This window comes from Erythrolamprus reginae, chromosome 3 (genome assembly GCF_031021105.1).
Source record: "Erythrolamprus reginae isolate rEryReg1 chromosome 3, rEryReg1.hap1, whole genome shotgun sequence".
Lineage (NCBI taxonomy): Eukaryota > Metazoa > Chordata > Lepidosauria > Squamata > Dipsadidae > Erythrolamprus > Erythrolamprus reginae.
In genome coordinates this window covers 84,614,665-84,630,504 of record NC_091952.1, presented here as the reverse complement: position 1 = coordinate 84,630,504, position 15,840 = coordinate 84,614,665, and the positions used below count along the sequence as shown (strand labels likewise).

The 15,840-nt window shown below is 35.3% G+C and overlaps 1 protein-coding gene across 1 annotated transcript in view; it reads right to left on the bottom strand.

Annotated features, from left to right (window-relative positions):
* Nucleotides 1-3,625: 3,625 nt before the first annotated feature.
* UBE2U (ubiquitin conjugating enzyme E2 U) overlaps nt 3,626-15,840 on the bottom strand; it is a 33,707-nt gene continuing 21,492 nt past the window's right edge. Inside the window, exons 9-10 of the mRNA XM_070746077.1 lie at nt 10,502-10,593; nt 3,626-7,834 (exon numbers count right to left, since the gene is read on the bottom strand). Of these exons, the coding sequence (XP_070602178.1) occupies nt 7,701-7,834; nt 10,502-10,593 (226 nt within the window). The 3' untranslated portion in view covers nt 3,626-7,700. The remainder of the gene's footprint in view (nt 7,835-10,501; nt 10,594-15,840) is intronic.

The window sequence follows — 15,840 nt, the reverse complement described above, 5'->3', positions numbered from 1 at the left end:
CAGCCTGGCAAGAACAAGTCCTATAACATTCTATGTATATAAAACCTTTACAACATTCAATATTTTGTTACATATTTATATGCGTACTGAAACTACCGTATTTTTCAGGATATAACACACATCTTTTTCCTTTCTAAAAGAGGCTGAAAATTTGGGTGCATCTTAAACCTAAATGTAGGGGGGAGTTGTAGCCTTTTTTTAGCCCTAACAAGGTGCTAACGATCTTCCCAGTTCTTACCCTGCAGGCTTTTTCATTGTTACTCTCTCCAAATAATGTTTTTCCAGCCCTAAGTGTTTGCAGGCTTTTTTTCATTGCTCTACTTGCTCCAAATAAGTTTCTTTTCAGTCCTAACCATCAGTGTTCCCTCTAATTTTTTTTTTTGGGGGGGAGAAAAGTATAGTGTCTGAGCGGCAGTCCCTTCGGGACTGGGCAGCACAGAAATAATAAACAAACAAATAAACAAACAAACAAACAAACAAACAAATAAAAAACCCACCCTGTTTTGCCTCAGAGAATTTCAAAATAAAATACTGTACTGTGTGTCTATAACGGTGAGCTCATAATAGGGCAACTCTATCAATATCAAAATGCCACTTAAATAGTTGAGCTAGTTTCAAACTAGATTTTGATTTTCTTTCTCTCTTCCTTACTCCCATTCTTTTTCTTTCTCTTTTCCTTCCTCCCTTTTTTCTATCTGTTTCTCTCCCTCTCTTCCTCTCTCTCTCCTTCCCTCTCACTCTTTCCCTCTCGGCTTCTGGGCAGGTTTGGAAAACTCTGAGTTGATGATGATTTTTAAGTGAGCGATTGCTCACTGCTCAGCTTAGAGGGAACTATGCTAACCATGTGCTAATGATGTTCCCAGCTCTTACTGGCTTGCAAGCTCTTTCATCGTTACTCTCCCCAAATAAGGTTTTTTTTAAAGCCCGGGACATTTTCAAGAGAAGACTGAACTGCCACTTGACTGGTGTACTATAGGGTTCCTGCTTGGGCAGGGAGTTGAACTCGATGGCCTTCATGGTCCATTTCAACTCTAACAATAAATAAGTAAGTAAGTAAGTAAGTAAGTAAGTAAGTAAGTAAGTAAGTAAGTAAGTAAATAAATAAATAAACAAATAAATAAATAAATAATGTGCTGAAGCTGGCCAGACTAAGGATGCTAGCAAGATGAATACTTGGTAGATTTCCCCCTCTATTTTCCTTCCCAAAAACTAAGGTGCGTCTTATATTCAGGTGTGTCTTATACTCTGAAAAATATGATAATGTTAGTTGCTCATCTTGATTGGAAGATAATTATTGTCCTGAAAAAAGTGACTTGTGACTTCATTTCACACTTATGACCATTGTAACATCCCCATGATGACATTATCAAAATTTGTACACTTAGCAACCGGAATGTATTTATGATGATTGTGACCATCAGTACACATATAAATATGTAACCTTTTGCAACCTTCTGAGAAGCAAAGTCAAGGGGAACCTTGGCTCACTTCCTTGGCTCACTTAACAACAGTGTTAGTATCTTAACTGCAGTTATTAACTTAAAAACTATAGCAAGGTCATAAACTGGGGCAAAACTGAACAAATGTCCTGCTTAACAACAGAAATGTTGAGCTCAATGGTGGTCGTACATCAAAGACTACCTGTAAAAAGCCTGGTTCTTGGGGGAATGAATAACTTGGGAATAGATACAATATCTCTATCTAGTTTGTTCTTCATATTGTTTATATATAATTGGATTTAATATTGGTTTTTTGGATGTGAAGAGAACAACAGCACATATAAAGCTTCCAATAAAAAGTAAAACAGGACAGATGGTCTCAGATGGTAGCCAAGGTTAAAATCATAATGTGGCAGAAATTGTTTAAATGTATATAAAACTGATCTAAATGGGAAACAATCCAGTTCTACAATCAGGATAGAATAATCTAAGTGGCCTTTGTAAAGATATTAATTGAGCTTTTTGATAAAAAGTGTGTCACAGATAAATAGTATTCTGTTCACTGCAGTGCTAACTGATAGAGATGTGATTTTTATTACATTAGCATGTAAGTATGTGCATTCTGGAATTTGCACGATATATCTCTGAATGTTCATTTGAAACTGATCCATCTTTTTTTAACAAAATAAATAAACAAGCAGATAGAAAAAGACTATAAGAAATTTAAAATATATCCTTTTGTCCTCTTAATTCTATAGTTAATTTGTCCACAGTTAATTTCTGCACAGTCATAGATTTTCTTTATTATTAAACTTTCAGTAGGTGGGTTGGAGTTCTTCCAACACTGTGCATACACAAGTCTTGCAGCTGTTGTAATATTTTAATATCTGTAATATCTTTAATGTTTTTACTGTATTGATTTTTAAATATCCCAAATAATAGGAGTTCCAGGGTAAATTCTATTGTTAATCCTGTTATTTCTTGCAACCAGTTATGTATTTTTGTCTAGTACTTCCTCACTTCGGGACATAACCACCACATGTGAAAGAAGGTGCCCTGTTCTTTTTTAACTATTTAATGCCTCTGATAAATATTTAATTCCTCTGATAAAACATCTGCCCTTCAAAAGGACTTTGACCATGTAGCTGAATGGTTGAACAACTGGCAACTCCAAATCTCATCCAACAAATGCTCTGTCATACACATTGGTAAAAAGAATCTGAATATTAAATATCCACAAAGTGCCGATTTTGTTAATTTGTAATTTCTGTTCCAAATTTGTTCCCAGTCAGCCAAGTGTATGTTATGTCCTATGTTTTTAGTTCATGCGGTCATAGATCCTTTAACTATGTCTTCAGCTTTTTTGAATTGTAACAAAAATTATAAAATTTAGAAATAATTTTATCCTCTAGACCCGTCAGAAATTTGTCTAATTGTTTAATTCTTGGCTGCCTTTTTTGTATTGGGATTGAATTTGAAGATACAGCCACCAATCAATATTTATGCCATTTTTCCAATTCTTCCCTACTTTTTAATTTTCCCTTTCTATCCAAAATATCTTTATATTTAATCATTTTGCTGGTGACAATCGTATTTGGATATATCAGCATTTCCATAGTGAATAGCCAATTTAGAACTTTCATGTAATGTCTTTTATTTATTTATTTATTTATTTATTATTTGTTTGTTTTGTCAAGTAGCTATTGTTGGTATACAAAGATATAATAATATTTATATACATGATACTAGTAAAAGAGAAACATTAGGACAGGGGACGCACTTATGCACGCCCCTTCCTTTTCTTTACTTTCTTTACTTCCTGCCAGGTTTTGATACTTTCTGTCAGGTTTTGATCAATGAATCTCTAATTAAATGTCTATGGAGTTTGTTGTCTTTATCCCATAGGAATGCATGCCATCCTTATGAAGATCATGGCCTTCTAATGTCAAGATCCGGCTATTGTTTAAATTAACTCAGTCTCTTATCCAAACTAGCAGTACTGCCTTATAATATATTCTATTTGTTGTACTAATTTGATATAATTATTTTCAGACAAGTACGACTTGTAGGAAAACTGGTATCAATGGATTAATGATAGAAAATGAAAAAGGGAAAACAAAACAAGGACATAGAATATTGTAAATATTGTATTGCATTAATATGAAATCAATGTAAATAAGATGATGTAGAATTGCTTAAAGATTTATTGTGATTTTTAAAGTTTGAAAAATCAATAAAGAAATAACAATAACAATAACACAATGTATCAATGTTTTTTGTTAAGTTTGAAGTATTTCTCAGAAATATTGCTACATCTTTAAAAAATATTACAAATACCACAAAAATCATATCAGTGAGAAAATATACAGTTGTTTTTTAGTGGATTATATATTGGGATACACTGAACTATTCCATAAGTATATTCCAAGTAGAAATAATAAAAGCAAAAAAGAACAATCACTGAGCATTTCCTACACATTTCAATTAATATTTTATTTTAGTATGAGACATTTTATTTTAGTATCAGAATGATAAATACACAACTATTTCAGGAATGTTAATGGAACAGTACTGGCACTGGATTTGATTACAATCAATTTTAAATTATTTAAAAAGAAGTTTAAATAGCTATAGGACAGTCTCACAAATGTTTACAGTACTTGTAATTGTTAGTGAGATTACCCACTAACTCAGTTGATGACATTTGAACTAGTTTGTTCTAAGAATATACAAAATCTTCTAAGGTTTAAGAGATCAAATTTATAACTGTTTTATTTATTTATTGCTTAGATTTGTATGCCGCCCCTCTCCGAAGACTCGGGGCGGCTGTTGTTCTCTTAACATTTATTGAAGAGAATCTCAGACTGAATGGCTCTTGCAGATCTCAGTAACAAAGTACCAAAGTAAAACAGTTGTAGGCGTTAAATAAGACCTGTGAAAAAGTATCCATGTTGGTTCTCTAGTAATACACATATTTTCAAACAATTCCATTTTTATTTTTATTTTAAAAATCAGTAGTTGAAAAATTCTAAGATAAGGCAGAGATAACTGCAAACACTTAACTATGTTCTGCCATCATTTTTTACCATACGGCCTTATGAACAAATATCTCATGTAGAAAGAAAGAAGATAGCAAGGCATTTTATGATTCTATTCCCCAACCTACAAACTGTGAAAGATCTTACAGGGGGCAAAAATGCAGCTCGGTCTGACTTCACGCAGTGAGGAATAAACTGTTCCAGAGGAATGAAGTCTTGTCAGTATAGAGGAACAATAGTTTTTCTAATCCTATTGAATTTCTTATGAATTTATTTTTTTAAAATGCCTCTGATCCATTACATTCAAAGGGTTGAAGTCCTACGGCTCATTCTTACACGCTCATCTGCACTTTTACGTTAATTCCTTTCCTTGTAAACTGCTTTTATTTTTCCCTTTCTAGTCTACCTTTTTCTTACTGTGCATCCAATCTAGCTGGAAGAACTGTGCTCTACAAATACAGTAGCATTGGCATTGAGATAATTTATTTTCATTGTCTTCTGCAAATTTGCTAACTTTAATAAGATACAAGTAACTACTGAAATTGATGAAAGTTTTATATTTGACTTCAATGGAGGAAGGCTCTTTAGTGGAAAACAATGCCATTATGCTTTTAATACCAAGTATTTTTTCTGTGAACGCTTTTAAACTATACTGGTGTATTTCATTTAATAATCTTAAAATTATATCAAAAGTGATTTTGCATAACAACCGTGGTTATATGTGTACAGTGCATATGTATAAACATTTATTATATTGTTCCCAGGAATTTTAGATACAACACTTAACGTATGGTTGTTCAGATATTTCCATTAAAAAATTAATAGGCTGTTTCTCATACTTTCACGCTCAACAACACATTCTCATACCCAGAGACGTAGTCTGCTGCATCAATAATATTTGGTTTTTTGTTTTAATCTGCATTGGTAACTAGAAGCTGGGAAGTGCTCACTTCAGCTACTTTAAATTTATTCATTAGAACAATGCAGAAAGAGTTTTTCAAGAGTTAAAATTGTGAATAGCGGTGAAATAGCGCCCTCTAGAGGACACGGAGCTTAAGAGTACTTGCTGAAATAGAAGTTACACTAAAATAAAGCCATAAAATCCTGTTGTTACGAGTAGATTTCACCAATTTACATCGGGAATTGTTTCTGGGTATTATTTAGCCATTTAAAAAAAATCTAGCTTTGCATTTATATGCATACATGTTCCTTTTGCTACTTTAATATAGGGAATACAGCAGCCATTTTTGTTGGAGGCAAGAGAAAAGTTAATTCCTACAAAATATAACTATGTATGCTTTAACAGAATGTGAGGTTGGGAAGACGGGTTAATTATGCTTGAATTGGAGTGATTGCAGCCTGGAGTTTTTAATATGGATCAGAAATACAAGGGGTTCCAGACTATGAGTCACTGGTGTCCATCTGCTGCTGGATTAGCATTTGTCATGGGAACAGATAACGGTGGTTGTGATGATGATTTATCCTGCATCATACCCACAAACTTCCTCCAACTGGGTTTAGAAAGTTGCCTCATGCAGGGAGGAGTAGCAGATGTCTCTTAAAAGAGAGTATAGGAAGTTCTGGGTTGCATTATTGAATCGTAATGTTACCTAGTCAGGCAATGAAATGTCTACAAACAAAGAAACTCACAGAGAACCAAGGACTCCAGATGTCCATTAGCATAAGGTTGGGTATAACTCATTCTCCTCTTCTTGTTCTCAAACAGCACTAGTGCCACTGCTCTTTTACTATAGCAGCAGCTGTGAATTAAGAAACATTTTCTCATATCAAAAAAGGTTTAGAAATACCAAATTCTTTCTTAGGGGGAAAAAGTGCAATTACACATCTTTGCAATGCTAGTTTTGGCTGGTTTAAGCCTGCATCTCAACTAGTTCTGTCCGAGATTAGTTTGTCAGTTTTACTTTGTCAATTGGAGCTTCCTCAATTGGAGAGGCAACATGTTTTGAAATCAATGAAAGCCTAGATTAGTCTTTGCTCAATTTTTCTCCTGTATTAGCTTCCCCACTAGACTGTGTTGTTAGTTTCATTTAACAAAGTTGCTTTTTGCCTCTATAGTGTTCAGATGAAGTACTTTTAAAACAAAGAACATGTTTTCTGAGTGATCCCATATGTGCATATGGAGCTCTGCTCAGCTTGACATTTTGTTCCTCCCACATCCAATATTGTCTGCGGACCCTTTTTAAGCCTCATGATCCTAGGACTCATAAAAAGTGCCCGCAATAAAATAGTGCCTATAAAAATGTCCGCTCAAAATGGAAAAGCCTGGTTCTGTTCATAGGCCTCTTTGTGTGTAAAACCAATTTATGATTAACAGCTCTTGAGGTCTTTTTATTTATTTTTTAACTTGGAATTGACAGAACTCTGATAATCATCTCCTTCATAATGTTTAACTATTCGCTTGCCACATTCCAAGTAGTAGAATGAGTAGAAAGATACACACAGTCGCTTTGAAAATTATATATTTATGGTCCCGTTGTTGCCAGCAATCTGGCTTAGATTCAGTTTTGCACAAAATAGGTTGGAAGAAATGCTTCCACAGAAGGAAGAGACAAGGAGATAAGAATTGAAAAAGAACTCAAGAACGTTACTGCCCGTAGAGTTGGATGCTGATTACAGGACATGGAATAGCCAGTGTCCCTGGAATATTGGTGCAGAAATGATATTCTTGCCAATTTGCATCAGTGATATGCATTTTATTAACTAAAAAGGAAAAGTTATTATGTGATTTCTTTGCACATGAAGCCAACATATCTTGTTTTCCCAGTTACTCATTCTTGCATTTCTGAAATTCCCACCCAGAATAAGGATGTGACAGTTGTACTCCTGGAAAACTTGCTGAGAATGTAGTATCTTTCTTTTGAAGCTTTGTGATTTTTTTTTAAAAAAACCCTTCTTCTTTATTTGCTATATGCTTCAGAATTTTTTTGTAAATAGATGACGTAACTCTACAGTTACTTCATACATTGGAAAGCAGTTTACACTATCTAGCCTACCATGAATAACCTTCAGTTTGTGCAAAATTTAAATGAATTTCTATCCATTTGATAAAATGATCTTAGGTTTAACGCTAGAATAAATGTCCAAAGATACAAACACGGTAATAATCATATTCCAACGGAACTGCACGGGTTTTTTCCAGACAATGTTTGAATATCAATAAATAAATACTTTTTAAAAGCGTAACAGAAGTGAAGAGTATTGTTTAATCTAATTTTTCTTGGTCAAGTTTTGAAGACCACGTAACAAGACCTTCGACTTCGTCTTCCCATTTTTCTTCATTTTTGCTTTTTTCTATCTTCTTAGATTCCATTCCCACAGAAGATGATTTTGAAGGTACTTTTAGATAGCAAAAGTAATACAAAATGAAAAACATGAATACATGAATCATAGTAGCTGTACGAGCATACAGAGACACAGCACATTAAATTGTGTGTCCGTGAATGTGGGTGTGGGTGTGAGAGAGGCCTTTTTGTAGCATGTGCAAAATTTATCCTATAGAGAAGTAAGTTTGTATGTTAGCATTTATAGCCAAGTGATATAGCTATTAAAAATAATATGAATTTCCCCACGCTATTTCTAAAAGGTTTCCAAGACCATATGATCACACTGAAATCTGATTAAGAAGTGATAAGTTTTGATGATATAATATGTTGCTTTTAAAATAAAATATCTTATATTAATATAGTTAATATCTAAGTATATTGGTAGACACAATAGCATTATTTTGAATAAATAAAAAAAAATAAAACTATAGCCCCAAACCAGTGAAGGGCTACCAACATTTTTACTACCACACTGTGGCCATGGCTTATGCAGGACGCCCTGCATTTTCTTTCAACATCTTTCAGTGCAAATTGGGTGCTCTGGGGTAGAGCTCCATTTTCACTATCCCACTGCGTTTCCCCCCATCCGGGCAGTAGCCCACCCCTGCCCCAAACCCAACATTCCCTCGAAAGTGATATTAAAACCATGGCCATGTGGTCTAGTCCTATGGCTAGATAAATAATTTTTAAAAAAAACCCCAGATCCCACAGACTGAAACATTATTGCATTTTTGATACATTATTTTATATTCTTAGGACAGTCGTAAAAATCATCAGGGAGAATTCTAATGACTTCACAAAGACGTTAATCATTACTGCATATTTATTCCCGGCCATAAAAAAAAAATCAATAAAATAAATTACTGATTTATTAAGTTATATTGCACACTTGGCTGAGATAACATATAACATCTGTATTTCTGCAATAGTTAGAAGGATCAAAGTAAAACCATGAACTCCATAATTAACATTTTGGCTTAAGCGGTGGAAGTGATGTGCCGGTGCCTGGAGGCTGTTGGGGCCTGGATGGGTGTCAACAGACTCAAGCTCAACCCGGATAAGACGGAGTGGCTGTGGGTTTTGCCTCCCAAGGACAATCCCATCTGTCCGTCCATCACCCTGGGGGGGGAATTATTGACCCCCTCAGAGAGGGTCCGCAACTTGGGCGTCCTCCTCGATCCACAGCTCACATTAGAAAAACATCTCTCAGCTGTGGCAAGGGGGGCGTTTGCCCAGGTTCGCCTGGTGCACCAGTTGCGGCCCTATCTGGACTGGGACTCATTGCTCACAGTCACTCATGCCCTCATCACCTCGAGGTTCGACTACTGTAATGCTCTCTACATGGGGCTACCTTTGAAAAGTGTTCGGAAACTTCAGATCGTGGAGAATGCAGCTGCGAGAGCAGTCATGGGCTTACCTAGGTATGCCCATGTTTCACCATCACTCCGCAGTCTGCATTGGCTGCCGATCAGTTTCCGGTCACAATTCACGTGTTGGTTATGACCTTTAAAGCCCTTCATGGCATTGGACCAGAATATCTCCGAGACCGCCTCCTGCCGCACGAATCCCAGCGACCGATTAGGTCCCACAGAGTGGGCCTTCTCCGGGTCCCGTCAACTAAACAATGTCGGTTGGCGGGCCCCAGGGGAAGAGCCTTCTCTGTGGCGGCACCGGCCCTCTGGAACCAACTCCCCCCGGAGATTAGAACTGCCCCTACTCTTCCTGCCTTCCGTAAACTCCTTAAAACCCACCTTTGCCGTCAGGCATGGGGGAACTGAAACATCTTCCCCTGGGCATGTTTAATTTATATATGGTATGCTTGTGTTTATGTCTGTTAGTATATGGGGTCGTTTTAAATCTTTAAAGTTTAAAATTTAGATTATTTATGATTTGTTTCCACGTGTTGTGAGCCGCCCCGACTCTTCGGAGAGGGGCGGCATACAAATCTAAGTAATAAATAAATAATAAATAAATAAATTAAGATCCCAGCAGTATTTGTGTTAGTATTAAAAATGTAATATTAAAAGAAATATGTTGAGTTAATTTGGTCATGTAGAGAGAGAGAATTAGGATCAAATCATGAAATAAATTTATGGAAGAAGAGTAAATTATTTAGAAGGAAGGACAAGATTAAGAATCTGTGATTGGATAAAGCTGATGAGAACCTTAAGAATAAAGATATGGAGAACAACAGTGAATGAGTTTGGTTTAAAATAGATTTAGCTACCTTCCTCTTCCTTATGTTTTGCCTTTAATTTTTTTTAGCTGATTGTATCTTACTCTCTTTTCTATGCTCATTGTAGTTGTTGCTTATTCCAAAGGGAACAGTGTAATAATATATTGTTCCAATAAATAAAAATTATAACTTGGTGGTTGCGTTGAAATGAATTACCGATAGAAGATATCATTCAAACTGTATTTTTATCTCTTTTCATTTTTACAATTACAAACTATTTTTCAATACATGGAGACACATAAGCATATTAAAAAAAAAGATACACAAAATGGTAGGATGGTGGGTGGCCTCCCAAAAATAGAGCATGAGAAGATGAGGTTTTTCCAAGATTCCATAAATTTAAGTTTAACATAGTAAATAGGTATATTTCCAATTATAAATATATACTATTGTTGGTGTAAGAATAACTGCAAGCTTGTCACAAAATCAGTCCTCCTGTCTTACCTGGGCTTGAGATCACACACTTGCCTCCCCAGTTTTCTAACATTACCTGTTTCTTCTGTTTTACAATGCACTCGGAGACAAAAACGTTATGTCTGAAATTAAAACACAAGAATATAGGTAAAACTTCAGAATAGAGCAGAAATATAACTTATTTACTAGATATTCAGGAATAAAAGAAACCAACCTTATGAGTAGCTTTCACATAGGAAAAAATATTTCAGAATGCAGACATGAAGAAGCTGGAGATGTGTTTTGCAGCATGTTTTACGCACCAGTCAAAAAAATAATAATTAAAAAAAGAGAAATAAACACTCCTCACAATAACCCTTGTTCTTAGAGACTTTTATTGTGGATCTACAATACACGAGAGTGCCTTAGCATCTTGGAGCCAGACAGTGGTAGGAAGGGACTGTGAGAATAATTGCATTCTATTTTAATACAGTCACAGTTTATGATTCCATGCCTAATGTTAATCTTTATAAATTCTCAATAACACCTTAAAACCTTTAAAATGCTCTTGTATGAAATCCTGCTAAAAAGAATCATGTGTCTCTAATGATTTTATTGAAATTATAAAACAGAGGGTGACATTTTTATAATTTGAGACACAGTTTAAGAAAGCAAAATTGATTGGGAGTATTATAATTTCCCCATTTATTGCCAGAGTTTGCTTCTGACAAAAAACAGGTAGAAGCCCTAGGAAGGAATCCAGTTATTTACACCAGTGTTTCCCAACCTTGGCAACTTGGAGATATATGGACTTCAACTCCCAGAATTCCAAATATCTTCAAGTTACCAAGGTTGGGAAACACTGATTTACACATTCCTTGACTGGTTTAATAGTTTAGGTGCTGGATTAGGAGACATGATTCAAAACTACTCTCAAGATGCAGCACACTTTGTGCCAATTGCTATCATCATGCTGTTGTGTTGAAGGAACTGGACAGGAAACACTACATGTAATGCTTTCAGCAAAGAAACAGTTCCCATAGGAATAATCACAATTTAATTAGGGCACAAATGATTATGGCAGAGGTAGGCAACTATGGCAATTTTATGACCTGTGGACTTCAACTCCCAGAATTCCTGAGCCAGCATGGGATTCTGGGAGTTGAAGTCCACAGGTTGTAAAGTTGCCCCAATTGCCCACCACAGAGAATTATGGGGATGGGAAGAAAAAGGTTTGCTAAAGATTGCATCATATTTTTGCTGAGCATCCATTAATAACACATCCTTGCCTGTTCTGTCTTACTTTTCACAAAAACAGAAACTGTCAGTTCAGTTATTTTTGTTCAGTACCTTCCTCAGTGTAATTTCCTAGTGTGAAACTACTGTATGTAGATAATTTCAAAATACCTTAATTTTATTTTCTAGTAGCAAAATATAAGTAATGACAGCATCAACAGAAAAAAGGATATTATGAAGAAAGAAAAACCTTAAATATATTATAGCAATTAAAATAAATATGACAAAAACATCATAGAAAAGGAATTCATACAAAAAAGAGACAAATAAACCATACTGTAATTACAGACAGCAATGTAACATTTAACAGCAATAGCACTTAAACCAGAGTTCCCTAATCTTTCCGTCTTTGTGGACTGGGGGTGGATGGGGGAGAGGTGATGGTTTTATGCTAATCATTTCCATCCTGCAATTATATCTGTAACACCATCAAATATCCAGTTTTTCCTATCCATGTCCTTGGTAAGGACTCGATAGGTAGACAAAAATATCAACCCCAGTCTGAACATCTGGATGACTGTGCAATGATCATCAACAACAAGCTAAATTGACAAAATCAGACAATTTTGTCGCCTTACTCGGAACAGCTTCCAGACTGTGATGGTAGCTGTAACACAATCAAACATTCACATCTGCCTATCTTGGGTTCTTAGTAAGGACTCTATAGGTAGACAAAATGCCAAATCCAATCTGAACCCTTGAAGCAATACCCAAATAGTTGTCCAGATACATGGACATTTTGAACTTATCTGACCTGAATATTGTGACTTTGCAAAAAAAACCCACCTTACTTGGAACTACCTATAAATACTCAGACATTACCTTAACAGCTCTTACATCCTTGATTAGAACTTGAATTATTAAATTGTTACCAGTCCCAAACTGGGAATAGAATTGAAGATTAAATCAATAATAATAACAACAACAAACAACAACAACAGTAGTAGTAATGCAGTAGCAGCAGCAGCAAGTATGTTAGTACATGATGGTACATAACCTACTTTGGGGTTGCCATATAGTAAACTAACAATGTTGGTCTATGAAAGTAAAGACTGTATCTTTAAGAACTTTTGCTGGTTGGCCAAGGGAGGGCGCCAGCACTGTTCCCTTTGAGTGGAATTAATTTGAGATATCTTTGCTTGTGAGTCGTATTATTCTTTGCTGCGTGCGGTTTGTAATCTATTGTTAATATTGTTGTATATTTGTAAATAATAATATTGTTAATACTAAGTGAGTCTTTAACCCGCATTATCTACACCATCGCAACAACTCTGCTGATTTTATGTCAAAGGTTTCACACTGAGACATACTAACAAAGAAGACCCAAAAAGGAAAATATTCTCATTTCAAAAGAATATAGATATTAAAATAAAAAAGCCAATTACAGAATTGAAAAGCTGGTAGCTTAAAGCCACTATAGTCCTAAGAATACTTTATCTGGTAGAAATGGATAAATTAACGTTATGGAAGTAAAAAGCCATTTCTTTATAAACAAAATTTCCCAAGAAATTGGGGAAAAGAAAGAGAGATAAATAGCTTTAAAAAAAAATCAGTATAGATAGTCCTTTGAAATTAGAAACATGGGATCAGTTAAACCTTCCAAAAGCATTCATGCAAAATGTCAAATAAATTCAAATGATATTACCCAGATGTCATAGGATAGTGATGGTGAACCTTTTTCCCCTCAAGTGCCAAAAGCACGTGTGCACACACTATTGTGCCTGCACGAGTGCCCACATCCATAATTCAATGCTGAGGTGGGCGAAAATTGTCTCCCCCCCCCCGGAGGCCCTCTGTAAGCTGAAAATGCCCCCCCAGAGCCTCCGTGTGAGCCAAAAATCAGCTGGCCAATGTGCATGTCAGCAGATACAGCTCTGTGTGCCACCTGTGGCACCCGTTCCATAGGTTCGCCATCACAGTCATAGGAGGAACAACAGAAAGTACAAATGTTAAGGATTGGTTGGTAACTGGCTCTGAAAAAATCATTGTGTAATATTTTGGTGCCTAATTAAGTTTATGAGTCCAGGAAAAGACATATATAGTGCGAACAGAACAAAGCATTCAATGAGAATATTTCATTCATTCAGATCTAGGATGTGTTATTTGAGTGTTCCCTTTATTTTTCTGAGCAGGATATCTCACCTTGATGGATAAGTTGTCTTCCAATCTAAGAAGACAAATTAACAATGATTTGGCATAATGTGGTCTCACTCTGTCACAGCACTACCTGCATTGGGGACTTTGATCAAATCCTGCTAAATTAAAGCAGAAGATTTAGGATGAAGATATGGGATGAAAATGTCACACTCCAGATTTCCCCTCCCTTTTTAAAATCACAATTGTTCCTTCTCCATGGACTATCCCCAAATATTTGTTTAACATTTTATATGTTCCAAATGGAATACTATTTAGGGTGCTACTTATTAGCACAATAACTTACAGATACATAAACATCCCAGATGAAAGCTAAATTTGCTTCTGTTCAGACTCAAAAGTAGAATCTATTTCATTGTTAAAATGTCCATGCTACACCAAAAAGTAATCAAGTTTAATATTTCTAAAAGTTAACAACTTTAAGTGCCATCATGACCAGGAGGCTATTGTTTTCCTGTGCAATCACCTTTCATAAACTTCTAAGAAGATTGCAAAATTCTTAACAACAACCGTAGCTGTTAGAAACCATCTGGTTTTATCCTCATGCTATTAATTGTTAGCTGCTCATTATTTTAGGATTTTCTCACTATTAAACAAAAAGATGGCTTCACAAAACAGTTCAACAAGTGTTGAAGTTGATGAAGCATTCGTTTATGAAGCATGTAACCAAGATAGAGTAACTTGAAAAATTCTCTATAAGAAGTTTAATACAGTGCAACAGTGTAACAGTGTAACATTGGCAAAAAGAATCAGAAAACAAAATACAAACTCGGAGGAAACAAACTTGTAGATGACCCTCACTCTGTCAAAGACCTTGGAGTACTCATATTCAATGTCCTAAGTGCTAGAGCCCATTGTAACAACATTGCCAAAAAAGCACTAAGAGTTGTTAATCTAATCTTACGTAGCTTCTTTGGAAACATTGCACTGCTAACCAAAGCATACAAAACATTTGTTAGACCAATTCTAGAATACAGCTCACCTGTCTGGAACCTCATTGCATATCAAACATTAATACAATTGAGAGAGTCCAGAAATATTTCACAAGAAGAGTCCTTCACTCCTCCACTCGCAACAAAATACCTTATTCCACCAGACTTGAAATAGTGCAATTAGACAATTTACAACTATGTTGCCTCCGATTTGATCTAACTGTAGTTCATAAAATCATACACCAAAATGTTCTTCCTGTTAATGACTACTTCACCTTCAATCACAGCAATACATGAACATGTAATAAATTAAAACTCAATGTAAACCACTCAAAATTCGACTGCAGAAAATACGACTTCAGCAATAGAATGATCAATGCCTGGAACACACTACCTGAATCTGTAGTTTCTTACCCAAACCTCAAAAAATTTAAACTTAATCTGTCTGCAATCAACCTTTCTCCATTTCTAAGAGGTCTGTAGGGGGCGTGCATAAACACACCATTGTACCTACCATCCCTGTCCTACTGTCCTCTTTTATCATTACTTTTTACTTATTTTATGTTATGTTTATACAAACTACTATCCTATACATGTTTGACAAATGAATGAAAGAAAGAAAGAAAGAAAAAGAAAGAAAGAAAGAAAGAAAGAAAGAAAGTCTGAGTTTGCCTTATTGGGTGACATGATACAGTACAGTATATAGAAAAAAATGAGCTTTTTAAGATTTAGTCAACCTTCTATTCAGGATATTTACTGCTCATTTTGCAATTACTATAGATTCTCCAAGTTTGGTTCCCCAATCTGATAGGTCTCCCTTTTCCAATAAGTGTCCCTTTTCCAATGCTGGATCAAATTGTGCTTGCAGCCATCGATATCTTAATAAATTCTACAATCAAAGTACATATAATACTCTCAAAAGGCCAAATCTACCTAGACTTGTAACTAAATTCATTTTATAGCTACTTTCTATGATATAGGTCAAGAGTCCCCAACCTCCAGTCCATG